Source organism: Molothrus aeneus, chromosome 1, assembly GCF_037042795.1.
Source record: "Molothrus aeneus isolate 106 chromosome 1, BPBGC_Maene_1.0, whole genome shotgun sequence".
In the NCBI taxonomy this organism is placed as follows: Eukaryota; Metazoa; Chordata; class Aves; order Passeriformes; family Icteridae; genus Molothrus; species Molothrus aeneus.
This window is the reverse complement of record NC_089646.1, coordinates 61,864,476-61,891,311: the sequence shown is the minus strand read 5'-3', so window position 1 is coordinate 61,891,311 and position 26,836 is coordinate 61,864,476. Positions and strand designations below refer to the sequence as shown.

The following is a 26,836-nucleotide window of genomic DNA, read 5'->3' as shown; positions in this document are numbered from 1 at the left end:
AATTCCAACAATGAGGAAAGGAGCCTATATGTAGGCAGGAATAATAGAAAATGGAAAGAGAATAGAAAAATACATCTGATAGAACAATTTGTTTGCCTAAAATTCATGTGCTTTAAAATTATTTTGATTTATTTCAAAAGGTATAAAAGGTTACTATAAAAGTTAGGACTGTAACTACAGTGGTTTACTACTATGTTTCTATTGGTGCTTTCACAGGAATTATGAGGTCCTGGCTTTGAGAAATCTGCAAAACAACTAATGTATATACATGTCATATAAACACATTTATATGTGTGTGTGTATACACAGAAGTAATGTTAGGATTGGTTTCTTCAGTGAATCCCTCTCACACACAAATAATGCTAGGGTTGGTTTCTTCAGTGAATTCCTGTATTTGTGTCATGTTTACATCTTCATATGGAGTTAAGCCTTATCTAGGTATACATTTCCATGCGAGATTAAGCATTGTTTTCATACTTGTCCTGGATTGGTTTGGGTTTTTTGTTTGTGTTTTTTTTTTTTTTTTTTCTCTAACAAGGGCATGATATTTTCTAGAAAAGAACTGTTTCTCTTACAGAAACAATACTCACTTCTTATTTACTGATAAAGCAACACTGTAGGTTGGAGTAGAAGAGTACATTCTGATGTTATGTACCACAGATGTATTTCAAAATATTTAAGAGATGTAATTTTGGGTTGCAAACATACAAATATTCTTAATATTTATTTCACCTTATAAATATATTTATTTATTTCACCATATATATTTTATTTATTTATTTATTTCACCAATAAATATAATAATATTTATTATATCCCTACCACATGGTAGGGTAGGGTAAAAATAAATTTGTATCTTTTCCTGTATATATCTGTGTATATGTATCTGTATGTAAATATCAAATGCAGGCACGCAGAGCAGGCAGCATATATTGCTAAGCTCCTTCTGAATGTTTAAATTTGGGAATTTTGTAAATTACATACAACTGCTTTTCCAGAAAGTGCAAATGTGTGAAAAAATTGCCAGGATGTGCTTTGTTGACAGATTTGCTAATGCAGTTGTCTCAGTGATTTGGTTGAGGCTGTATGTCAGGCAGCCTGCAAAGCATTTGCTGTGGGTTTAGTGTCATATGATGTCTAGTGTTTTTCAATTTTGGGTCGTTTAATTATTCACCCTTTTAAGCCCCAACTTAAAATCTTGGACAGAGCTTTGTCTTCTCAGCTTTGTCATTGTAGGGCTTTGAAGAGGGTGGGGAGGAAGGCTTTTACTGCCTTGCAAAGAAGCCATTCAGAGAAAAAAAAAAGAGATTCTGTATATGTCTTCGCTCCAGCTGACAGGCAAGTGTCTGTTTTGTGCCCGTGCACACATGAGATTAGGGACATGCTCTGCATTAAGGCTGTTGTACAAGGCTTGCTGTATCTTTAATAAGAGTATCATGAAATTTGCCTTCACGTTCCTTTCTGATTCATTTAGTTGAAGAACAGAAGGAAAGTGTGTGGCTCTGCCTATGGTTTCTCTACCATTGTTTACTGTGTATTATATTGTGTAATCCGTCAGCCAATTTTAATTTCACAAGCTACTCATTGTGTTTAAACAGTGCGTTTCTTATATTAAATATTTATGGAAGTCTTTGGGAAGAATACATTAAAATGGCAGATGGAGGTCGTTTCAAGCATTCTCTTGATTGAAGGCTGGGGACCCCTGTGAATTTGAAGTCTGCTTTCAAGGAAAGTTCACAATGTCTGATTATAACCCAGGCAGGCAAGAATTCCACCAATTCCCTGCACTGTGATTTCAAAAAGCAATGGCTGCCTATAATCTTCATGCTTCAGCACCTTTCGTTTTGAAATCATTTGCAAGTGCACTGAAGAATGGTGAACAAAAGCATTTACAGTTGTATTGCTTATTAATAATTCAACAGACCTGCAACTTTTGCACATTAAGATTACTTTACTCATTGATTTTTAACTACTAAAGCTACGAGGAAAATCTGGCTTTTGATGACAGGACCGAGATGTGCATTTTCAGACTCACCCTGATAACTGGGGACTTTTGTGGGCCAGGTGTGAAAGGAGCCCAGCAGAGGGGATGATGTTATGTCAGGCAGGTGAGCTGCACCATGTCCTCAAAGGTTGCAGCTGAGGTTTGCTGCTGCTCAGCCTCAGCCAGCTGCCCTTGCTGCTTGGCATTGGTGCTTCTCCAAGAGATGCCATGAGCGTCCCTGCTGATGTGCAAGGACTGATTTTGCTTTTTTTCTTGCTAGAAGCTTTTACTCCAACATGTTTTCCTTTGCTCTAGTGGAAATATTTTCAATACCTATATGCATGAGAAAATAAATCTAAGCTAGTGTGTTTTCTAGAAATAAAAAGATAGTATAGGAGTTGCAGCCTTTTATACAAACTTGAACAAATAGGGCCAAAGGCATATCCTGGAATTGCTCTTTTTTGATAACTGTACATTTAAATTTTTTTTTTAATTATAGAGAAACATTTAGGAAAGCACACAGTAAGATAGAAAGCACACAACTCATAGACAATGTTTAACATTTTTATTCTTGATTAATTTATAAGCAAATGCAAATGTGATATGAAATTGATGGTGTCTCAAAGGTGAAAGAGAGATTACAGAACTGCTGGCATAGAAAGGAGAGACAGAAAGGTCCACCAGGATATATTAATCATATTTTAAAAAAATTAAAAAAGCACAGCAACCCCAAAACAAAACAAACCCTCACTGGAGAAGGCATTTTTATCAAGCTTCGGGATACTAGCCATTTAGGAAAGTTTCTTTGAGAAAAATATAATAACTAATGTGTTAGCAGCTAGTGGAACCTACCTTTTGCTCTTGCTGTTTGCTAGAATAGCTCCAGTGTTTTCTCAGTGTAAATTATATTAATTTTTGTTATTAGGACTTGTTGACATTTGCCACTTAAATCATATTTATGCTTTTGCTAATTATAAATTCTGAAAAGTTCAATTGTGAAAAAGCCAGTTTTGTCATTGCACATTACCTTATAGAAATGTATGCGGTGTGTAGTAGTTATTTATTTCATATTGGGAATTTTGTGCCCATCAATTCGACTGAAAGACAAAGTTCTCGCTACAAAGAGTCTGTTTTCAGAGCAAACAGCAGGTGAACCTAGCAGGAGTCACTATACCCAAAATACAGGCAAATGAATTGGCCCTTCTGGGTTTTGTGTAGACAAAGGAGACATTCTTATTAATTCTGAAACTACAAATTTGGTTTCATTTTTTGTAATTATTCTCTGTCCATGTGAATGATTGTGGCAGCTGAGTACTCTGTGCAGGTTGGGTGACTTAATCATATCTCTTGACCTTAACTAATACTGACACCAAGGAGGCTGTGCTGATGATGGAGGATGTTACCAATAACAGGGCAGTTTTGGAGTCAATTTTACACCCTCAGAAGTTCTTACATCTTAAGATTTGATTCAAATTTAGAAATTTCATACATTTCTCTGAGAAGTTGTGTGTCTATCAGGTTTACGATTTTGCTTGTCAACCATTTTTTCATTTATGTGAGTATAATGTATTTTTGTTGTTTTTACTTAAGAACTTTGTGGTTTTTCTTTGAATTTCTTTTCAATGGTACATTGGATGTTTTCAAGCTTCCTGAACACATGGATAATAAAGTTAGGTCTGAATTCACATATAAGAAAATAATTTCCATAGAAAATTGAGGGAGAAATTTCTTATGCATTAAATTTAAACTGTAATTCTAGCATTGTTTGGCCATGTTGCTGTAATATATTCACTGTAAAAACTAGAAGCTGTGTAAATAAGTGAGTGGCAGTTGCCCCAGGCAGAAATTTTTACTGATTCAATGAGATAAAAGTAATTAAGAAACATGTAGACTGATGGGTAATTAAATCCATGGGAAGCGTTTTGTAACTAATTACTACGTTCTAATCACAGATTGCTTTCTATTTGTCAAGGTAAGTGTATATAATTACACAGTTCCCATTTTCTTTCATCTAAAATCATCTCAGTTGGATGAGTATCTTTTAAGCAAGCCCAGACCTCTTAGTTTTGGCAGTTCTTTTTCCTTGGAATAAAACAAAGTGGTGGTCATCTTGTTGCCTGCATCCAGGTGGCACAGTGTCTGCACTTAGCAGTGATGCTCTCTGCCATGCTTGCCTCACATCGTGCTCTGTGACACGTCATTCTCATTGCTCTGTTTAGATGCCTAATGACTTTCTGGTACACACCACTGGACTGAATTGAAACTCCAGCATTTAGGCATCTGAATTTCGTGTCTTTGTCTCAGCTTTTCAAGTGAAGATATTTTAATACTTTAAATAAAAAGGTTTCCTTCTATTAAGAAGAGCAATATTGTTTAGATAAAGCTTTCTATGTAAGCGCTTAGGCAGAGCTGAGCTGCCTATTTTCCTAATGTGACATTCCAGTTTCTCTTTCAGATGGTTTGTGTTTTCAGCCTGACAAGGTGTTTGAGGAAAATATAACTCCATATATCTGTACTTGCTTTTGCCTTAAAAAATGGGATTCCCCAGCATGTCTCACCAAAACCCACATTTCCCTTGAATTTCAAGGCCTGGAATAGAGAGGATATGAAAATCATATCAATCTTTGGAATTGCTGTTCAGTAATTCAGAATGTCTTTTATTATAAAATCATGCATTCATCTATAATCAGTGTAACTTGCCATTTTCTCCTGCCTTGTTCACACCTTTACAGGTGACTGAAGTAGGTATCATGAAGAAGTGTACTATGTTGTATCAGGGAACTGCCAAGAATACTCAGTAAGCTTGTTCTGTTTTTCTCCAGTGGTGGTCAGTACTGGATGCTTTGGCAACAGTGAAAGAAGTGAGGCAGCTCAAGGTGAGGCTCAGCTTAAGCCTTGCATGGCCCCCAGCTTCATGGGTCCTCCCATGTCAGAGATAGCAGTCTGAAAATCATCTTTAATAGAAAATTCATAAATTTTCTTATAGACTTAGAGTTCTAGTCTCTGCAGCAGCCCATAGCAATGAGTTTTTTACTTTCTGTTTGCAATATCAATTTTTTTACCTAAAGCTTTTGCCCAAGACACTTATTGGTTCTATAAAGGTATGGAATCTGAAATACTGAAAATAGGTGCATCGTCATTTTCCTGATGATCTTGATGGTAAGCTCAAGGTTCTGTATATCTTTGTTGTATTCTCCTTCACCTCTGTCATTCTCAAACTGAATTCTGGATTACCTGGTCTGTTTACTTGTGTCTGCTTTATTACAGTCTTGTCTATGATAACTTTTATGAAGAAATGCCATGATAGAATTCAGAATTTTGAAATACCAAGGGTGTGTGAAAAGGCATAGCATTAGCTTTCCCTTAGTTTTGTATTCTCTTTTTATTCAGTGTTAACATTCTGCCAAGTTTTTTTTGATTGGTGTTAATTAGTTAGATAATGTTTTCAAAAATTATCCAGAGGAAAAGGTTATCTTCCTTTTTCAGGCTGTACTACATAATTTTGAGCCCTTCTTTTTCAGGGTTTCATTTTTTCTTCTTTTTTGTGGTGTGTAATTTTGTATTTATCTGCACAGGTTTTCATTGGCTGTGTTGTTATTATTATTACCTCTTCGTTCATTATCACCTCTGTAAGTTGTTACAACTAATTTAGTTTTGACTTCTTGTGCATAATTTTGTCACCAGAAATTTTTCTTGTGTTCCTATTTCACAATTTTTTCATATTGCTTGTGTCTTGAACACACCAATCCACATACAAATGTGGAAATTTCTGTCTATTGTAAAAGCTGGCAAGTTATTCCTAACACTTGCTTCCTATCTGTAGTAAGGCAATCCACAAGAGGCATCAGTCCTTCTATCCCGTGAGATATTACCTTCTCTGCAAGTTATTGGTGAAGGACGTTTGAGAGCTCTTTGGAAATTCATATGCACTGTTTTGTCTATATTTTAACTGAATTATGGAAAAAGTATAATAAAGATAGGAATTCACATAAGCATAAGGATTAACATTGACACAAATACAAGTAGCCCTTACTGTGACAGAGAGTTCTATTAAGAATTTAAGATAGAATGATACCAGAATAAAATGTAACACTCACCTTCATATAACATACAATTCAGGGCTCAAAGGTATTTAATCTCTTATGCTTTAAATTCTTCATAGTATTTTAATACTTAATTTTAAATACTTAGTTTAAATACTTAATAGATGCATTCTTTATGCAGAATGATTTTGCAGCATATACATTTTTAAAACGAGCCACTGAAACTTGGTAGGGCTTGCACTCTTGCATCAGGAGTGGAGAAGTTAAATATCACTCATGTCCTTTTGTATAGTGCAGGTCTGATTTGATTTGTGCCATCCTAGGCTTGAGCTTGGAATTGTAGCTATTACAGAACTTTTTCTAGATGCACTTTATCAAGTATGTGTAATGCAAACCACTTTGCAGCACCTGTGACAGCTGAAATTTTGGAGCCTGTAAGTTCTACAGGCTCCAAAATTTGTAAGTAGCTACTTCTGTAGTAGCTGAAAAGCTACTGAGCTGATATTGAGAAATGAGAAGTTGATTTAAGGATAAGGAAACCCTAAAATGAGTGGGCAAAAGGTGAAGTTTTACTTTCAAAGCTAACAGAAGCTCAAAGTGAGCTCCCGGAGACAGCTTCCCTCTCCCCCCACTCTTGGCCCTTTGTACTGGCTCCTATACTGCCATCTCCACTAGGATGACACACTGAATGTCTCCTCTGTGAACATCTGGAGAGCTGGATTGCAATAGCCTTAGGAGGATGCAGACAGATTAGCTTTGGTCATTGTTAGTCCATTAATTTCTTTATCCTTCTCACTGCAGGACGGAAGAGAAATAGGTGGCTGGAGAAAAGTTGTGACTATTTAAGATGCCATGCCATTCTTCTTTGTTTTCAACATCTTTTACCCCTGGATACATCTTCTCATTCGTTCTAAACAGCAGTTTACTTTGGTCAGTGTCAGGACTGTCCATTATCAAATGTTCTTCCTTCTAACTACTTTTTCTGATTACATTGCTTCATTACTGAGGGGCCAAATAGGAGACCATGCAAGAAAGCTGTTTCTCAGCAGAAAACAGCAATTAAGAAAGAAGGGGGAGGAAAAACTAAGGGGAAAAAGAAAGAGTTTGTCTTCTCAGCTTACTGTTCGACTTTGTGCAAAGATAAGTCAGGGACATGAACCTGCAGCATTACAGGAGTGTGAGACCACTGTAGATACAATAGATAGCTTTTTAATATTCTTGTAGGATGAGACCCTTAGAAGAAAAACAAGGGCTTGGAAGAAGCAGAACAGATTTGGCAAGGCAAGTAGACTTGATTGTCAGGCTTTGTCTGCAAAGAAGTGCTCATGTTTGATGAAGCAATGTCTACTGAGACTTTCCTTTAGGCTGCAGAAGTGCTGAAACTGATGTGTCATAATTTCAGTCTATAGAGGTGGCTTAGAGTGAGAAGTGAAGGAAAAATAATCTCCTGAAATAACTGCTCCAAACAGACTTGACTTCTGAGAGCTATCATTTGTATGCTTTTCACTTCTAGTATCCAACTGGTGATACAAGAGTGTGATTTCTAGAAAAGATGCATTGGGTTGATGTTTATACAGTACATGGCACTGGTTAGAGTCATGTGAATTTCTACCATATTAGAACTAATTATGCTAAGAAGAAAACTTACCTACTAACTTTTTAGAAGAGAAAGAGAAATGACATGAAGGGCAGTCTTTCTTTATTTTCTTATTCCTAACATGCATTAATTATTTGAAATAAAAATCACATCTCCATTGGGTGACATAGCCGTGAAGTGTTTTCAGTTTAAAAGAGAGCTAGTTAAGTACTCTTTGTAGGATAATATGAATGCTATTTATTTACTAAGATCATTCAGGCATCAAAAAATAATGCTAACATTACAGAGTGTGATATGATTCTTCTTAAAGAACCATTTTTAAAGAAATTAAATATAACCAGACTACAGGCACAGCTGCATCATAAGCACACAATCTTGAAATAAGCCACCTTTATTTTTTTTTCTAGTACTTTAACTTCAGCCCATAATTTTATTTTTCAAGGTTCTCTAGTAGATTTGTTTTCCTTTAAATAAGTGTCTGGGATAGCTGCTGCAAGCCAGGTCACTTGGACATGTCCAAGCAAAAACAGTAATGCAGGATGTATGCACTGGTTTGTATTATTCCTTTAAATTAGCACTTTGTTTAGAACTTCATACAAGCAGCAAATTGGTGATATATAAGCCATCAAAAACCTTTCAGGTTTCTAGTCTCCTTTAAATTGGATTGTATTCAAGTTAATCTGAGATGAAATGCGTTACTGCCTTTACATGGAGTCATTCAGTCCCTCACGTTTCATAAATCTGTGGACAAGATATTAATCCAGTAGTTGCAGCTATAGTGAGGTTGCTTATATTTTCTCTCACTGGCTTAAACAATGCTAATTTCCTCATCTTGACTCCTGTGAACTTACGGAGAAATAATAGTGTTTTAATTTATGTTATGGAATTTGAACATACATTTTAAGTAATAACATTGGAATGCTTCGGATGAAAGCTAGTGAGTGGCCCTGAAGATTAGATGCTTAAGTAAACTACCTTTTTTCCTATGAAATAGAGAGGCAGATACTGCTAATTTGAGATGAACTCCACAGAATGTCAGTAGAATTCCTTTAGTGTAGAAATAATATCAGCCATTCTTTCAATGTATTTATTCCCTGGATAGATGATTCAATCCTTATAAGCCATGTAAATTTACCATTCTGTAATAAGCTTTCTTTGGAAACTTTGTGCTTTATTTTTACAATGCTGGTGTGTTGAATTGTGAATGCACTTGTGGTTTTTTAGAATATATCTTAATAAGGAAACACAACTTTGGAACAAAAGCATGTGGTCTTTTGTTTCTCTTTGCAGTTCAAGGTGGGCTAAATAACAAGACGCTTGTGTTAGTTCTTTTTCTGACAGATATTTAGGTGGTCCTGTATCTTCCTATTAAATAATTGGAACTGCAAAAAATTCTTTACTGGCAGTCTGCACCTTGGCTAATTGGTGCTGAGGATGTCACTAGTCAGATCCAAGGACTTCCTGCTGCTGGTTTCCCAAGTTACAAATCAGAATTAGCTGCTGACAGCCAGCCAAATAACTTCAGCAAATACTTAGGACAATGGGCACTGAAAGGCACCAAGTCTGTGAAGTAAGTCAGTGGTTTATAGACACTGAAGCATTCCTGAGGATCTCTTAAGCTGAGCCACATGGTGCTCAGCTTGGAAGTTGATTGATGGTTTTACAAAGAAAAAAAATGTTTATGAAAGAATGCTTTTCTTACAGATTATCCTGCATTAATATATATCTGATGTGCCTGGCAATGTTTCAGCAATTGGACGTTTGCCAAGCCTTGACACTTCTGCAAGACACAATGGAGTTTGTCTAGCAGCACAGAGCTTTTTGTTTTATGATCCTGTTTTTAATGAGGCAGACACTTTCATAAGTATTATCCTCCTCTAAATCAGTAACACTTGTACATTGGGATCCTTACATGTTAAATTGTTTATCTGGGCTAAAGAGAAGTCCACTTTTGCAAATTTTTGCTTCTTATCCAGAATTTCTGTCTTGCTATATCATTCTGTTTCAGTGGTTGGATTAAACAAAAAAGATAGCAGAAGGGCTCGTGTGAAGCTGAAAAAGAATTATGGACCACATACAAAATATTCCAGCAAGGTTCACTGTTCATATATCCCAAAAATACACTCAGAGGTGTTTAAATACCTTTGTAAAGATCAGTGCTCAAGGGTATCAATGGGAGCCGGGTGACTGAATGCATTTGTAGATCTGTCTGTAGTAATTTCACAGAACTAGACAAAAATTTGATATTAAATGTCTTTATTGGACTTATTTACAAGTGAATTTCTTTTGTGCACTTTGTGCTGTTAAATATTTGTATTTTGTGTGCTGTTTTATGGAGGGGAAAAAGGCATTAATGTGCAGTGGGGAGAATTATGAAATCGTTCCTCTCAACATGGGAAGGCAGCAGAACTTAGTAATTCTGAAACTGCAGCACAGAAATTGGTCAGGCTGTGGTTCCCTTATGTTACATTTATGATTAATTCCTGTAACAAATAAATTATTTTACTTTGAAATTTGACTTACGTCTGTCCTCCCTAACGTCACCAGTGAATGATTTTTTTTAAGCCAAAATGTATTCATATGATTCAAAATTACTGAAATGAAAAGATATGTGTGCCTTCTTTTATGAGAGAAGCCTTTAACAAACCATCATTGAGGCTGAATTATTTCTCATTACTAGCAGAGAGTGGTTCATTTAAATTGCATTTAAGGTCATCGACAGGGCAGGTTGAAGGGGAGGAAAGAGAGGAGATATGCATTGTGGTTAAATGTGTTGGAACAGACCTGCAAAATAAAATAGAGACTGTCAGATAGTCTCAATATTTGTTCTGTCATGCATAGAAACATACACACAGAGAATATGCAGAAAAACTATTGCTCCAGTGGCTTGCATTCAAGCATATGGTTTGATGAATTGCTTGGAGCCCTGGTGATAAAGAATATTAACAACCTGAAGATGGCAAATCATTTAACTGCCCCATACTATTGATTACTGTCACATACTATTCTTTAGGTTTAAGTAGAAGTAAACTAAAGTATTTGCACAAATAATTATAATTACAAGTTGCAAATTCTCATGAATCTGTACTTTTATTTATGCAATGCTTGCGATATTTTTTGAAGACCAGCTTTTTTGTGGTGTGATACAGTCTGCTTTCTAAAGTTTGGTGCCCTGTGATGATGACAGACTTCTCAACCAGTATGAACCCCCCTTTTTTCCATGTGTGATATTCCAAATAAACTGAGAGTCAGTCCTGCCTGCTTTCCCTTGAAGTGGGACAAATGCTTGGGGAATGCTTCTCTGGCTGGTTACTGTTGTTCATTAAACTTGTGGAAACTTACTGTTGTTGAGAATACTATTTTTCTGCCCAATTTCATAGAAATTGGTCAATGAATTCAGAAGTCACTGCAATAGAATGATACATGCACAACATGATCATGGAAGCCTTTTTTTTCTTAGGTATCCTGATTAAAGCTATATTTCTTAAATACAAGCTTAAGAAATCTGAATCCACATTAGAGACTTGAGTAGGGAGATTCACTTAACAGTATTGGCATCTACTAACTCAATTCACAGTAAAAGCAAAAGACAAGTTGTTTTTTAAAAAAATAAAGCTGAATGTTGTCCATTCTTCTTTATTCCTGAAACCCACTCTGATTGATTCAAACTAATATTTCATAAGTAAGAGTGGCATCAAAACTCCTGTTTGAATAGTAACTCTAAACCTAAACAAATGAGGGAAAACTTCATAGTAATCCCAAGATGACTGGATATTTTGTTCAACTGGAGGAAAGGAATGCATTTCTTTTGAACATTTTCTTTTAAGAGGTTTTAGTTTATTTTTCTGTGCCAATCTGTAGTTAAGACTCTGGTGTTATTGAATACAGCCAGTTTTGCTCATTTCTCCAATTTGTGTTTGCGTTCATGTGTTCACACTCAGTCTTGAAAGGCTTCTTTCCCATGGCTGAGTCTCAAACAGTATCTGAGCTGAGATACACTACATGTGTGTCTAGAGCTTCTCTGTAGGTTTCATGGAAGTGTTTTCATCCTGTGCATCACTTTAGGGTTTATGCTTATATGTTTCACTGTATTCTGTGATCTGTATTTAGGATTTATGGCATCCTTTTAATTTTTGTTTGAGGTAAGTGGTTGAAAAAGGTGATTGCTCTCATTATTTTCAGAGGTTGGAGACAGGAGAGAGGAAATATTACAAGGAATCTTTCTGAAAATATGGTAAACTCACAAAGCCACTTTATTCCCATGTCTCTTAAGCAATTGTTTCTGTTCATTAAAAAACGGCTAAAGGTATATAACACAATATAAGTTGCAGCCAAATTGTTGTTAGTGTTCCACAGGGACAAAAAGATGTCTTATGCTACAAATTAAGAGTTACTATAAGCTCTTTATTAGATTATTTGGATATTGCAGCACGTGACCCAAGGCTAAAGTTCATGTTCTTAAAAAGAAATTATTAACAATCAAGATACGCTATTTAAGAAATGACATTTTTCCCATTTCTGAAACAGACTAAAACCAGACCTTTCGTTAGGTTTCTTCTTTTTTTCTGGCATTGCTAAAGCCTATGGCATATGTAGAAGTGACAAATGGTGTATGAACATGCAGCAAGTTTCTTCTGCCGCAGGGCAGAGTATTTTATAGTACACATTTTAATTTTTTGGTTGTACTTTGCGTTGGATATTTGATGACTTTGTAGGGTGTTGTCTGTATTTTATTTCTTTATGCAACTTAGCGATATGCATTTTGCATTTTTAGTAAAACTGTTCTGCAAAATATCCCATCTATCATTACTGGATAACATAAACATATGCAAAAAAAGCACTTCTTTATTTGTTGGATCATATTTCTTTCAGAAAAAATGAGAAACATTTTGGAATGGCATTTGTGTTTGATTTGTGATTCCTCTAGAAATTTTGGGCTGGAATTATTTTCAAGGCTCATAGGGTTCTGAAAGAAAATTATTCTTTAAGTTCCTCTAAAAATAATGTAGTTGTGGAATTCTGAAGCTTGATTGCAATCCAACGATTACATGGATTAATCATCAATATGCTGTAGTAATGTTGCTCAAAGTGTTGAAAGGCTGAATATTTTACATTTTAATACAACTTCTTAGCATATCCATACTAACTGGCAGAACTGGTGCTGCCTGGAAGAGTTTTTCTTCAACCTAATTTTCCCCTGCCCATAGAAACTTCTGGTATGCAGTGGCCAAGGCCAGGAGCACCATCCCAGACAAACTGCAGCACATGCCCTATAACCCCTGGGATGTTCTGCATGTTCCTTTCCCAGGGACATGTCCCTGTAGCCGCGTGAGCACCTCAGCCAGGCTTTGGAACCTGGCCTTTGCTCCCTGCTCCTCTCCTTCCTAAATCAAATACACATTCATTTCTAACAGTTAATGCAGCTGAACAGCAGTTCTAAGATTTGCAAAGTTTGATACCTTTATAATTTTTCTCCTCAAGTTTAATTGCTGGGTTGTGTCTTTTAGAGCTGAATATAGGCTCTAAAGGTGTTAGAAACAAGTCTGAGGAACACATTTCAGAAAATTTTAAATGAGGACAAAGGTAAACTTGTGGGACACTTGTAGACTTGTGTTACCAAGTGTTTAATAAAAAAGTCTTTAACAAATGGATGTTCTTAGATTATTTCAATAATATTTTTTAAGGGGCTCTTTCCTAGTGTCATCTGTTTAGTGGGGTTTTCTAATAGATGGAATAATAAACCTTTTCTGAGTGACTAGGACCTTGTTTGAATTCTAGTCTTTAAAAGACTAAGTAATTTCACTCTCAATATTTTTTGTTAAAGGTTCATGGAAAGAAGCTCATCTCTCTTTATTTAGATTTAATTCATGTTCCTATGTTGACATATAATAAATTCATCAAAAGGTAAATTATTGTTTAGATTGAGTCCTTTATGAGCATTAATCTGTTTGAGAAAAATACATTAATATCCTTCAAAGCCCTTGAAAGATTTCTATTTGACCTCTCTGTGGACATCTCCAACACATTTTAATTGCATTCTGCTGATGATATATTTTGGTGGTCTATCATTGAATACTTAAAATAAATTATTTTAAGGTGGCTACACACCAGAAAGGCTTTGAGTGCTCTGTGGTAATTCAGTGGATATAATTAAAGAACTTTGTGATTTAGAATGGGGGAAGGTGTGTTACTAGTGCAATGCAAGCATTCTCCTTTTTTGGTTAAACTGACTCATTTAGAGTTGCAGAGACAATACACTTCATTTGAGAAAATATTTTAAGTAACAGTGAACATTAAAAGAGGCGTTTGACAGAAATCAGGGGACTACGATGTTATTTCTGTCTGCAGACTTCCTAATTTGTCATGCCTATTTTCCTAGCAATTATTTTTCTCATTTAAAGAAACAGAACAAACAAACAAAACAAGCAAACAAAACAAGCCCAGAAAAGCAGAAAAGGACACATGCACCAGGTGCAGCAAGCTTGGCTTACCTGTAGATACAGGCTGTAATGAATGGATGGTATTATCTATGCTGTTGAGAGAAGGTAACTTTAGATAAGGATTATCTACCCCAGAAATGGTATTTACCCCTCTGTATTGCTGGCTTATGGAACTGGAATCCCCTAAGTGCATTCCATGTTTAGCTGACCACCTTGCCCTTGAACATGCTGACGCTTTTCCCTGCTTTCTTGTTTTCTAGGATGCATCAGTTTGACAGATTCTTGAGCTATTTTCACACTTTATACAAAGAATGCTTGTAATTTAAATCAGTCTTTTCCCTCAGATTCAGTATTTCCACATAAAATTACGGTGATATATTGAGGAATTGATGAAAAACAAAGTAAAACAAGCGTGTCTTTATTAAAGTATTTCTGTATTCTGTATTGCCATTCGAGGTTTACAGTATTACGTCTTGGCTCATAACTTAGTGTGAAACAAAGCATTTAACACCTTTTTATTTGTCCCTTATGAGAGCACTCTATTCTGAATTCTAGGGTTCTTTTGTGATTAGAACATGAAAGGTTTTAAAAGATGTCTCGCCTAATCCTGGTATATGTCACAGAATAAGGATTATTTATTCATTTTTGTTAACTTTTCAGCCAAAGAAAGACATAAACTATCTCCTTTCTTTGATTACATTTTTGAAATGTTGACATTTTACTGTAACCTAACTTATTTCAACTAATTTTCAGCTAATTTTAAAAATATCATCTCTAAATACCTAAAATATATTTTCTTTCTTCTCTTGCTCTTCCTATTTTAAAAAGTAAAAGTCAAAAAATAATTTGAATTAAATAGGACTATAGGATTCAGCTCTTTAAAATGCAAGAAATTTGAGCAGAAGAATGCTCTGTGGAGGATGAAGCTCCATGTCAAATACTTCCAACACACCCTGGCAGCTTGTGTGCAAGCTCCTGTTGTAGAAGTTTTAAGTCATTCTCCTTCTGTAGAAGTTTATATAATGATAAACTCAGATTCAAAGAGTTATTTAGCTTGGCTACAAACATTTTTAATGACTGAAACTTGGTATGCCATGCTACCAAGAATTAATCAGTTTCCATGAAAACATGTTGTTTAAATTAATCCAAACTCATTAGCACTACAGAGATGGATACTCAGTAAAAAGCCTCCATTAATTAGCACTGCATCCTGTAATATGCCTACAGCTCGTGACCATTTCCTTGAATTTGTGCAGTTTGTGACCCTTTGCATCTGATATTCATCTACAGCAGAACGATAGCCCATGTTTGGGGTTTAAAACAGCAAGCGTATGTTATAATGAGTGGCACGTTACTCTCTTTTTCCCAATGAATTCCAAAGTCATAAACAAGATTTCTCGTATACCTCATTTTGAATTCAGAGCTCAATGCAGGTTTTTCATTTGTGTTTTGACAATAGGCATAGCAATAATAGGTTTTGTTTCTTCAGTTTTTAAGTTTATGGAAATTTTGCTCTATGTCTTTCAGTAACTGAAGAGTATTTGTGCAGGGTGCTGGACTGTCCCTTCTGGTGGAGGGTCGAATATTCTCTGCCTGCCTGTGTAGTACCAGGATAACACAAGCATATCAATATTTTACGAAGTGTGTTTGTGAGGCATAGAGTAGAGAGCAATAATTCCATGCTTCAGGAACCTGTATTTCTATATGCTGTGTACAGGGCTGCAGAACAATTCTAAACTCATGTCTTGTGTATGTTTTCTGAAATTGCTTTCCTTTGTGTTTAAGTCTCTTCTTGCAAATCTGTTCCCTATTTGCTCAGTCCTTTATGCTTTATTTTCTTCCTGTAGGTACCATTGCTTATCATTGAACCTGCTCCTTGAATAATGTTATTGGTTTAGCAAAGAACTAATTAACATCAGGCAATTATGTCCCTGATAATTAATACACGAGACTTTTACTCTGTTAACTCAGGCAGTAGATGTCCACTGTCTCTGAAAACCAAAGGAATTCTTGGAGGATGTCTGTATTTGGAATGGCACATTTTAGTTTTATCTCTTTTCAGCTGGCAAGTGTAATGATTAAGTGGATTTATTTTTTTCATTATTTCATTTGTGCAAGAGCTAACCTTCAAAACAGGCGATTGTGTACATAACACACATGCCTGGAAATGGGAGGGTCACAGGCAGGTGACCAATAGAAAAAACACTGACCTCTCTCTTAAAGAATGATTTCCTCAGCCTGAAAAATAGGACTAACTCATGAAATTCAGCTATGCACTTTTCCCTCCATTTAAAAAAAAATCTTTTCCTCCCCTTTCTCTTCAAACTGGCTACAAACCCCAATTTATCATCATGATGTATGGTATCATTAATCCTCCTTGAAAGCAAGATGCATAATGCTGCAGTGTTGGCACTGAGCAAACTTCAGCGGCCTGACTGTCTTCACGCCCCTTTGAGTCTCCCTTGTTCTAGCAGAATGGAACTGGACTCATAATAAGATTAGCTATCATGCTGTTTGCAGCAGCAAGTGACCTATTGTCCTGTTCCCTTTGCTTCCCCTCCTTCCTCTCCCCTCTGCTCTCACACTGCAGCTACAAAACGAGCGAGACAGGGCTGCTGGTTTGTGCTCTAGCAGTGAGCTGTTAGGAACAGAGGGCCCTATAGGGGTAGAATGACCTCTTTTGTAAGCAAGGACAAGAGTTTGCTTTGTGGGAGAGAAAAACCTTTTATGCTTTCTTTGGTATTTAATGATTAGTTGGCTTTATCTGCTGCATGCTTTTTATCGAGAACTCTCAAACTTTTATTTTTAATGCCATAGGAAGGAGGAATAATTTAAATAAAACTTTTGGTACTGTTACAACCTTTCTTGTTCCTTAGTTTCAAAAAACTCCTCCTATAAAAATACTTTGCTTATCAATATAGCAGAAGTGAGTAAAATAAACTATGATGCAAATTGTAGAACTACTAATCCCTACAACAGTCACAGGTAGTGAACTTCCTTTGTAAATGCCTTGATGGCAAAGCAGAAGGAGCAGTTCTGGTTTTGAGACTTTTATGTGATGGATTTAGATAAATAAGCAAATTCAGTGAACTCATATTCTAAATGGTTTCATCAGTTTCATTTCTCAGATGCATGACTTTGGAAAAGTAAAATTTGGAATAAATGCATTTACAGCTTCCACTTTGTTAAGCACAGAAGATAAAATGGAAAGCTGCTATAAGTCATGTGGTTATTAGGTTCTTCTATCAGACTTCACATCTAAATAGAAAGCAGATGGTAGAGGATCATTACCTAAAACTTACTTTGGTGTTACTAAGGAGTAGATGGCTAGTTTCAGTGTGCACTTGTTCTTGTAAAATCTCCAAAGTAACCCTAAAAATTGGTGTGGAGTGTGTTAGCAGAAGTATATGCATATGTTGTGGCATTGGAGAGGATGGGGGCAGTTTTAAATTTTTGCAATACCACAGTGTTTTGTAATTCTAACTTAAAAGTAATTAGAAAAAGTTCTTGTTCCTAATGCTCATTGTTTTGGGTTTTTTTTTCCCTGTGGTTCTGTTCTGATTAGATTTTGTAAATTACATAAAATAAAAAAAATGCATGCACTTGGAGGGGAAAGATGTATAAAATGTACATTTAAAAAAATTTATTGGCACATTTTTAATGAAGTAGAGCCAAGCTGTTTCCTGAACTAATTTGTATTGTGCTTGATAATGTATTTCTTCAGCTCTTTTCCATCAAAGTTCATTTAAGCTCTGGTTGCAACTTACTGTGTGAGATACAGTGCATTTTACTTATTGAAAATATAACTTAATCTAACCAAAATCCAAAATATGTTTCACAGTTTTGAAAAAGCAATAGCTGGAAGAGTTAAGAGGGGCCAAGGTGCAATTAATTTTTCTATTTTGCAGTTTGTGAATATAGCCCAAACTCTTTTGCATTAGTTTGCAGGATCAGGAATTTGTTGTGAGTATCTATGTCATGTCTGTAGTAAATGATCCTTTAAATCAAGTTCCTGTTATGGCTTCAGTGGGTCTAAGAATTTCCTACCATGGATATATACTAATGTATAGCATTTTTATATAAATACATGATAACTTTAATAATTTGTTAGAGTAAACATTTACTGAAGTATGTTGGCAAGGAGAAAGGAAAAATGTCTTTAATTTTATTACTAAGTGTGGTAGACAACACAGCCAAGCAGAATCTTCCAAAGTGATACTGTTCAGTGTTCTACTTCTAAAATAACACATTATTCCTACATAGGTGGAATGATCTCAGTCAGTATAACTTGGTCTGTATGCCACTTTGTATTAGTTTCCAAACATTTGTTCTCAAAAATATGTAGACCATAAAAGTTACTGAGTTCATTTCCTAAGCACTCTAATATATGTGTCATCCTGTGGGTAGTAGAAACCACAACTGCTTTAAAGGCTTGTACTGAGCTTGGCACTTGCAAAACACAGCTCTAATTTTTGTACCTGCAGACTGACATGCAGAAGTAATAGAAATAATCCTGCCGTGAGAAGCATCCAAGTGTGCCGAGAGTGCTGGCTGAAGTCATTATGAGGCTGTTCCCTCTCATCCCTCAAAGGACATGACAACCAGGGGAGATTCCTGATGACTGGAAGAGGGGGTAGTGTCACCCTGCCCTCCAGAAAGAGCAAGACAGGAGGACTGGGGAACTACAGGGCAGTTGAACCTTACCCTGGATGGGCAGACACTCCTAGAAGCCACGTCCTGGCACAGGAAGGGCCAGAGTGTGCTTGGGAACACTTGGCATAGGATTACCAACAGCAAACCATGTGACAGGCCTGAGTGACTTTTCAGATGGGATGTGTGGCTTTGTGGAGGATAGGAAAGCAGTGGAGTTGAGGTGTTTTGGGATGGGTTGGTTTGGGGTTTTTTGGGGGGGGGGAGGAGAATGTTGGGTTTTTGTTTTTTTTTTGTTTGTTTGTTTTGTTTTGTGGAATTGGATTTTTTGTTTTCTTTTGGGTTTTCTGTTTTGTTTAGGTGTAGTTTGGTTTTGTTTACCTTTAATTCATCTATAATTTCAGCATAGTTCTTAATGTTCTTAGAGTGGTGAAGTATAGATGGAAATACTGGATGGTGAGAAGGTAAAGGAATTTATTGGACTGCCAGGTTCCCAGAGTGGCAATCCCAGAGTGGTATAAGGTCTAGATGGCAGGTACTTAAGGGTATTTTGCAGCCAGTGTTTCATGTCTTTTGTAACAAGGTGGAATCTGGGAGATGATACTCAAATTAGGGGAATACTTGACTGGCTGGAGGGTACAGCTAATATTGCAAGAGACCCCAACTGCCTGGAGAAATGGACTTAGTGTAACTTCATGAAGTTTAGCAAAGGCAGGTAAAATGTCCCAAATCTGGGATGAAATGCTGCACTATGGATGCTACCAAATGCTGCACTATGGATGTGGAGAGCTGACTGTCTGGGAAGCAGCTTTGTAGCCTTTGGAGTTCCTCTGGGAAAGCTGGTGCACATGAGTCAGCAGTGGAACCCCTCTGCATTTGCCAGCTGTGCCCCAGCTGCTGTTGGAGAATGCAGCCGCAGGCCCCAGGGGAGCGACTGGTACCTTGGATTTGGCAATTGTGAGACATCACAGAGAGTGTGCTCTGTCCACTTTTGGGTGCCTCAGGACAAGGCTGACACAATGCAGCAATTCAGCAGAGGGACATTGCAATGATCAGGAGGATGGAGCACATAATAGACAAGAAATGGATTTGTGAAAAGAAAGCTAAGAGGAGTTATTGATGTTTGCAATGGCCTAATGGGACAGTAGAGAGAAGACAGAGCTGGACTGTCTTGAAGTCAGACAGGTCTTGCAGAGGTAGGATGATAATTAACAAGTTGGACAAGTTGGAACACAGCAAATTGCAATTAGGTGAAAATAAAAACTTTTTACTCTTAGGCTGATCAAATATTGGAACAGATAGCCCACAGTGGCTGTGGTATTGCTGTCCTTGGAAATACTCAGAACACAGCTGCAATTGTAGTAGGTCAGCCCACATTCATGATGTTGTTCAGAATTTGTTCTCCTGTTTGTGGCAAGCATAAAGAAAATAGGAGTGTACAACCATCTTCCATGTCCTTAAGACTGTCCAGAAGGGTAAAAAAAATAGGTCTTTTAAAAAGAGGAAATAGTTTTGAGCATTAATAAAGATCCTCTAGAAACAGGCTGTGAGACAGTTTGTACATAGTGCGTCGTGAGCAGAACTGCAGCCATGCATTTATCTGTACAATATGGTGCTGAACCTGCACTTCACAAAATACAGAAAAAGCATTGATCCTTTAGGTCATAGCCTGACAGCTTGCCTCTTTCAGCAGCCATGAACTTAGACCTGTCTTTTTTACTTCAGTCTACTTATATCATCTGCTTGCCAGAATGCAAGAATCCTGTATTCTCAAATTATGACAGTTTCAGTGAGTTACTGAATGACTAGGGTTTGTATAGGATTATGTCCAGCTCCATTCTTTCTGTCTTCCAGAAGCCCTGTATACATTCAGATGAAATAAGAGTAAGGGTCTCTTGGTGAACTGGAAATGAGTCCTTCCAAATCCCCCTTAGCATCAATGAGTTGTTCCCAGTTTGATTTTCTCTTTCAGCGAAGTCCCTGCAATGGAATGCTTCAGTGCTGATCCATGTGGTTGAACTGTCTTAATAGGACACTTGGATGATGCTGAATCAATCCTTGCAGAGTATTTCAGAATTACAGGAGGAAACTGAATCCTCCAAATCTCAGTTTCTGTTTAAACTTGCATTATATCCAGATTGGTACAGTGTTCTGCTGTTTGCATAGTTCTTCACAATTTCCCAGTTAAGGCTTTGATTCAGCAAAGTAATCTAGCACAATGCACTGCATGAAGTATGTAAATGGTTCCTGTAAAATCCATGCTGAATAAATAAGGAAAAACTCAAATAATTGAAGAGAAAATAAAGTAGGCTAAGCTCATTCTGAACAATGAATTTGGTGTTTTCTAAGCCTTCATCTTTGACCATGATTTTTTTGTTTTTAAATGTTTCTAAGGTTGTGATCAGGAATGGTCAGATTGACTGTCCTCAAGTCTGCAAGACACAGACGTTTATGTAAGGCCTCCCCTTGGCAGATGGTCTTTCAATTTCTGTGGTGCACTGGGAGAGGTATTTCTGTGGTCTGTGCAGCACTGCAGGCTGCCATAAGAATTCACTGTTGGAGAAGGAATCACAAGGAGGTCAGGCAGTTGTTGATAAGCATATGCGGGCTACTGAGAAGGTCAGAGTCAGGGGCCTCCCACTGAAGCAGCCTGCAGAGAATTGGAAAAGCCACTCTGGTTCACATAAAAAAATCTGCTAGGAAAGAGAAGAACAAGGAAGGAAGGAGAAGAAAAATCATGAGGATTTGGGGATTGCATTTAATTTGTAGAGTCAGTTATCAAATGTGAGAATTTCACTGGGATTGGTGTCCAGTATTTTAACATCTTCAGATCTTTCTGTAGATTGAAATAAATGAATTTTTCTGATGGAGTACACTTCAGTTTAAAGGACCTTTGGTACTGCCAAAAACAGTGTTTACAATAGTGACATGAAGATAAAGCAAAATAAAAATGCTAGAAGTTTTTTAGAAAAGAAATTAATAATTTCAAGTGGTTTCTAAACCAGGAATGCACATATTTTGTAAAAGTGATAGATGTTGGATTTCTTATCTCCTTCATGATAAGGATTGCTTACCCCACAGAAATGAAATTAAAACCTGTATCAGATAATCTGCAGTGAGTATTCTTTATATTGAGACATGTGAGAAGGAATAGGCTCAGAACTTTCTTCATTTGCTTGGAACCTGTTCTTTTTCCAACATTTTTCATTCTCCATAATCTCCAGTTACAGCAGATCAGAGGCCAACTCTTAAGGTTTTTCTTTTCTGCTGGATAGTGATGGCAGAGTGAGAAAAAACCATGAGCTGTGACCAGGCAGACTTGTAATTACTTGGATATAGGGATAATTGGCCTTAATACTCTAACAAATGCTCTGAGTTGCCACATCTGAAGCCTCCTGTTTGGATTGATTTTCTTGTTTACAAAATCAGCTTGCCTTTATTAGCACCAAAATTGCCCAGTAACAGAGTGGTGAATGATTGAATGAGGTTCACTGCAAGAGAAAGGAAAAATATTATGTATGTGATTAGACAGTGGATTTAAACAGGTTCCTGTGGAGGGCTGGAGTTTGGAGGGGAGCTGGGTGGACTGAAAATGAGAGGTGTTGACTGATTTCATTAATACTGTTTGAGAGGTCTATTGTTTTCTCTTCTTACCTGGTGTAAGTTTAGGCTCCTAACCTGGGTATACAAAGGACTAAAAAAAAATGGCCTAAAATCAGTCCACTCAAAACCTCTTTCACACAGTTATGTACAAAGTTGATTTATCCTAATGATCCTCCTTGTAAATATTTATCACTCACAGTAGCTTTCAGTATTTGAAGATCCATTTTGTCAACCTGAAACTGAGACATGAACTTTTTCCTAAAATACAGGTGTTCTTCCCCCTCCCTGCACCTCCCTGCCCCCGGTAATAAGACTACATCCTTGGATCTCTCAGCATGCATTATTCCCATTGCTTGTTGTTCAACACCCTGATCGGAGAGCAGATGAGACAGTTATTCCTGCTGTTGCTGATTTACTATTACAGCTGCTTCCTCTTCTTGTGATTTAATTTGAAGTTTCAGCCCACCAGGGGGCTAATGGTCCCCACCTATGCAGCTTTAAAAGCTCGCTCTTGTTTTCCACCAGAATGTTATTTCCATTCCTAGACAGTGATTTATTTTTTTTTTCCTTAGTGTTCATTTGGCAACTGTGAGGCAGTATTCCATTAGCCATGTTCATGAAAAAAAAGAAAAAGGAAATCCAACCCAAACCCCATGCAACTCTTTAGATGGAAAGCTTGCAAATGAGAATTACTCTATTACAGTAGAAACTCAGCCAATCAATAAGTTTTGTAGTGCTCCTATGGCTGTTGGAGACTCATATAGAGAAACCCAAACTAAACAAAACAGGACCTTATCAATCATTAAGATTCCTTACATTTCTCTTCTTTGTTAACATACAGCATATAAAATTCACTTCTTTCTTCATGTGTTTCAGGAAAATGTAGGGCAGGCAGCAAACCCAAGAGTATGTTTCATGGTGGGTACTGCCTGTGGTGAGATGAATTCCAAAAACATTAGCAAGTGCACTGAAATCCACAGTGTAATTGTGTCCTGCAGGCAGATTCTGCACAGGGAGCTCAGTTTGAGTGTGACTACAAACTTGTGACTGCAAATGGTCGACCAAAGAGCACTTACTACTTCAGGACTGCTTTACACCAGACTTCTCTCAAGATACAAATTGTACATCTCCCTCACTAACCTATTCTTGAAGCAAAACTTAAAAAGTAAGAAGTTTTCCAGTTAACCTTAAATTGTAAAGCATTTTTCATTCTAAGTAATAAATTACCTTGAAAATGTTTCTGTGCCAACAGGATTAACTTTGATGCTCAGCATGGCTAGCTCTCTGCCATTATTGTTGCAGTGTGAATTTAGGAGTAGCAGTCTTGGATTTACATTTTGTAAACCATTTGGTTTCTAGGTTTATTGCTTTTTATGTGATTAAAGTTGGTGTATGTGCTTAAGTTTTCCTCATTTGAGTATAAATTTGTAACATAAACATTTACATTTTCTGATACATTGTCTGCTGGCCCAAAGTGTGCTTTGATGAATTATGCACCTTCTAGTGTTTGATAATTTCTTTTACCAGTTCATGACCGGTTTTAGAAGTTTAGCTCTTCACTGAATTAATGGTATCTTATCTTGCTGTAAATCACAGGTGTTTTCTTCACAGACACCCTGGTTTTGATGGTTTATTTCTTGCTTTGGGGTGGTAAGGAAGGATAGAGGGATTGTATTGCAAAAAAGGATGAAAGCTGGGCAGGCCGGCAGAAGTGGCTGCATGAAACCTCAGTGCTTTCAACTATTGTTAAAGGGTGGTACAATCTTTCATCTTTCTCTCTTTGGGTAGGAGGCTATTATTACCAAATATCAGTGTTTGAAGTTGCTATTTACAATAAAAATCAAATGCACTACTTCCTAAAGCTCTGATTGATGGAAAATGAAGCATTAACTGCCAGGAAACAGGTTTTCCCATATTATCACTCAGTCATGCAGTGGTCACTAACCTTTTCAATGCAACCTTAATATTGCATTGCTAATTGTATAATTAAAAGAATACAAGATTTTAATAGTTACTTCAGGAAGAATGTCAGTCACAGTGCTTTACAGCTGGTTTTGCTCACTGGAAGCTTACCAGTTAATAAGCTAACTACTGTAATAACCATTAGTGCAAACTCTGCTTGGGTGATGTCTCTTGCGGTGTTTAATGAATTAGACTCAAAAAATAAAACAGAGTGTTAAACTTGTCTGACTTGCTGTAGAGGCAGCACAGAATTAGTCATTGGCTGTGAATGTTAATCACTCCACAGCAATGATAATTTACAGCATTGTTGTAGCACTCTTGTGCTCATAAAATGAACTTAATAACCCACTGCTACCCATGGGATAAGCCTTCCTTCTCCTTCCCTCCCCTTTGCAATTGAATACCCAGTCTGGCTGCATAATAGCCATGTGAAATACTGCATTTAAAAGAGTGAGCAGCTGTATGATAAAATAAACAGCTCTAAAACAGATTTGTTAATTATCTCTTTCTTTTATTCACAGAGGGTGTTTGTGAGATATGGCTGACCAGTGAAGACACAGGGGCTTATGGCAGAGACATTGGCACAGACCTCCCCACGCTTCTGTGGAAGCTGGTTGAAGTTATTCCTGAGGGAGCTATGCTGAGGCTTGGCATGACAAACCCTCCCTATATTTTAGAGCATCTGGAGGTAAGGGAAGAAAAGGAATCATTTGTATGCCAACATGGACATTCATTGAGTGAGTCAGCATGGAACCTTATGTGAAGTGTCTTTCATTTTAAGCAGTAGCTTAAAAACATAATAGACTTAAAAATGCATTTACAACATTAGACTAACAGTGTAAAGCCATTTGCCTGACACAGCAAGTTACTGAGATAATAAGATCCTCAAGTAATTTTGGAATTATAATATTAGTGAGATCTCTGGCATGTAGGACTTTATGGTAGTAATGTTCATTTGTGTGTGTATCTAGCATTTCCAAGAACTAAAGGAAATGTCATTTGCAAGTGATGGACTATGGGATTGAATTTTTCTTCCTGCTTCACCTCAGACAAATATTTCCAGAAACACTATATAGTGGTCTCACTCAATGATGCATTCATTATCCTATTTTTAGCGTGTTTATGACTTCCTTGATAAGATATAGAAATAGATATACACTTGGTAAGTGTATATCTGTGTTTAAAATAAGTGTAACAAAGCAGTTCAATGAAATTAGAAGTATATAACAGTGTGAATTTGAAAGTGTAGCTTATTCATGCAGAGGAGGAAGTGAGTTTCTTCTGAAAGGTAGGTTGGTTTTGATGGATTCTGTCACCAAATGAATTTATTGAAATTCCTAGAAACTGTCCACAGAATAAACATAACTGTAAAGAGGAGGAAAAAAGGAAGGAAGGATGTAGTTGAAAGTAAATTTTGTAACCATGTGCATGTTTACTACCCAGATAAGTAGCTGGTATCCATGCTGCTTTCCCAAATATAATGTACCATTAATAGTTGCACTTATATTTTCTTAAGATGTCAAGGACAGTATTTTCTCATCAGAGTGCTATAACTGCACCTTTGCCTATTGTGGAAGCATGTGGGCCAGAGGAATCTCATCTTGGTAGGAATAAGCAGGTTTTCACTTCACCAGCTAAAGAATTTGACCTGCAGAAAGTTGCAAGAAACTTGCTAGTTATTATTTAATTCTTTGGTTTAGCATATACTTCACTAAGAGAGGCTTTTAACTCAGCACTCTGAATAGGAGCCTTTAGGAAGCAGTGTAGTAGTGTTTTTGAGAATTTGCATTGTGTCTGGGACTCTCATATCTGCCACAAGCTTTTCTTCTTTTCTTTTTGTATTTTAACATTTTTCAGCATCTTGTACAAAAGCAAATCAAGCTTTTAGCAATTTTCATAGTTAGTTCTTTTGCTTTCATTTTTCATTCACATTATTAAAAGTGTTTTGGCATAGACTGCTGCTTTTGTCACTGCTGGTCATTGTGTGAGTGCTCTCAAAGCTTAAAAAAATAGAAAAAACAGTTGCTGTAAATAACAAACTGCTCTGCTGAGATAAGGGGCACCCTTGATATAATCCATGAAAAGTGGAAAGAATGTTGCTTTCCTTCAATCATAGTAAGTGTGAGCATGTCACAAAAATCTGTAAATTTATGATATCTAGTCTTCCTGTTTCTAAATTTTCCAGAAGGTGCTGTAGGTAGGACTTATTTTTCTACCTGACTCATTTAGGAAAAGTACTCTTATCTCTTTGAAAATGCATCTTTAGGTGTCATGGCAAAGGCAGAGGAATTCATGGAAGCCTACTGAAAATGGGTGTCTTGAATGTTGCTGTGCAGAACCATGTGTTTGTGTGCAGCAGCCTTTTTGTGCAGTAGCAACATCTGGTGTTGCTCATCCTCTTCAGTGTTCCATACAGTTTCCAATTTATATGATTTTTCTAAAGATTATTCAATCATATTTCTGTGTTTCGCATGTGACCAAGAATTTCTGGTCTTGAAATTTTGTGACATAATTTTGCTGATTTGTCAAACTACTTTAGTGACAATGTTTGTTTTGG

The 26,836-nt window shown here is 36.7% G+C and overlaps 1 protein-coding gene across 1 annotated transcript in view; it reads left to right on the top strand.

Moving 5' to 3' along the window:
• The window catches only part of CDKAL1 (CDK5 regulatory subunit associated protein 1 like 1), a 387,536-nt gene that overhangs the window by 218,259 nt on the left and 142,441 nt on the right, over positions 1-26,836 (top strand). The window contains exon 10 of the mRNA XM_066558021.1: positions 24,801-24,967. Coding sequence (XP_066414118.1) covers positions 24,801-24,967 — 167 coding nt within the window. The remainder of the gene's footprint in view (positions 1-24,800; positions 24,968-26,836) is intronic.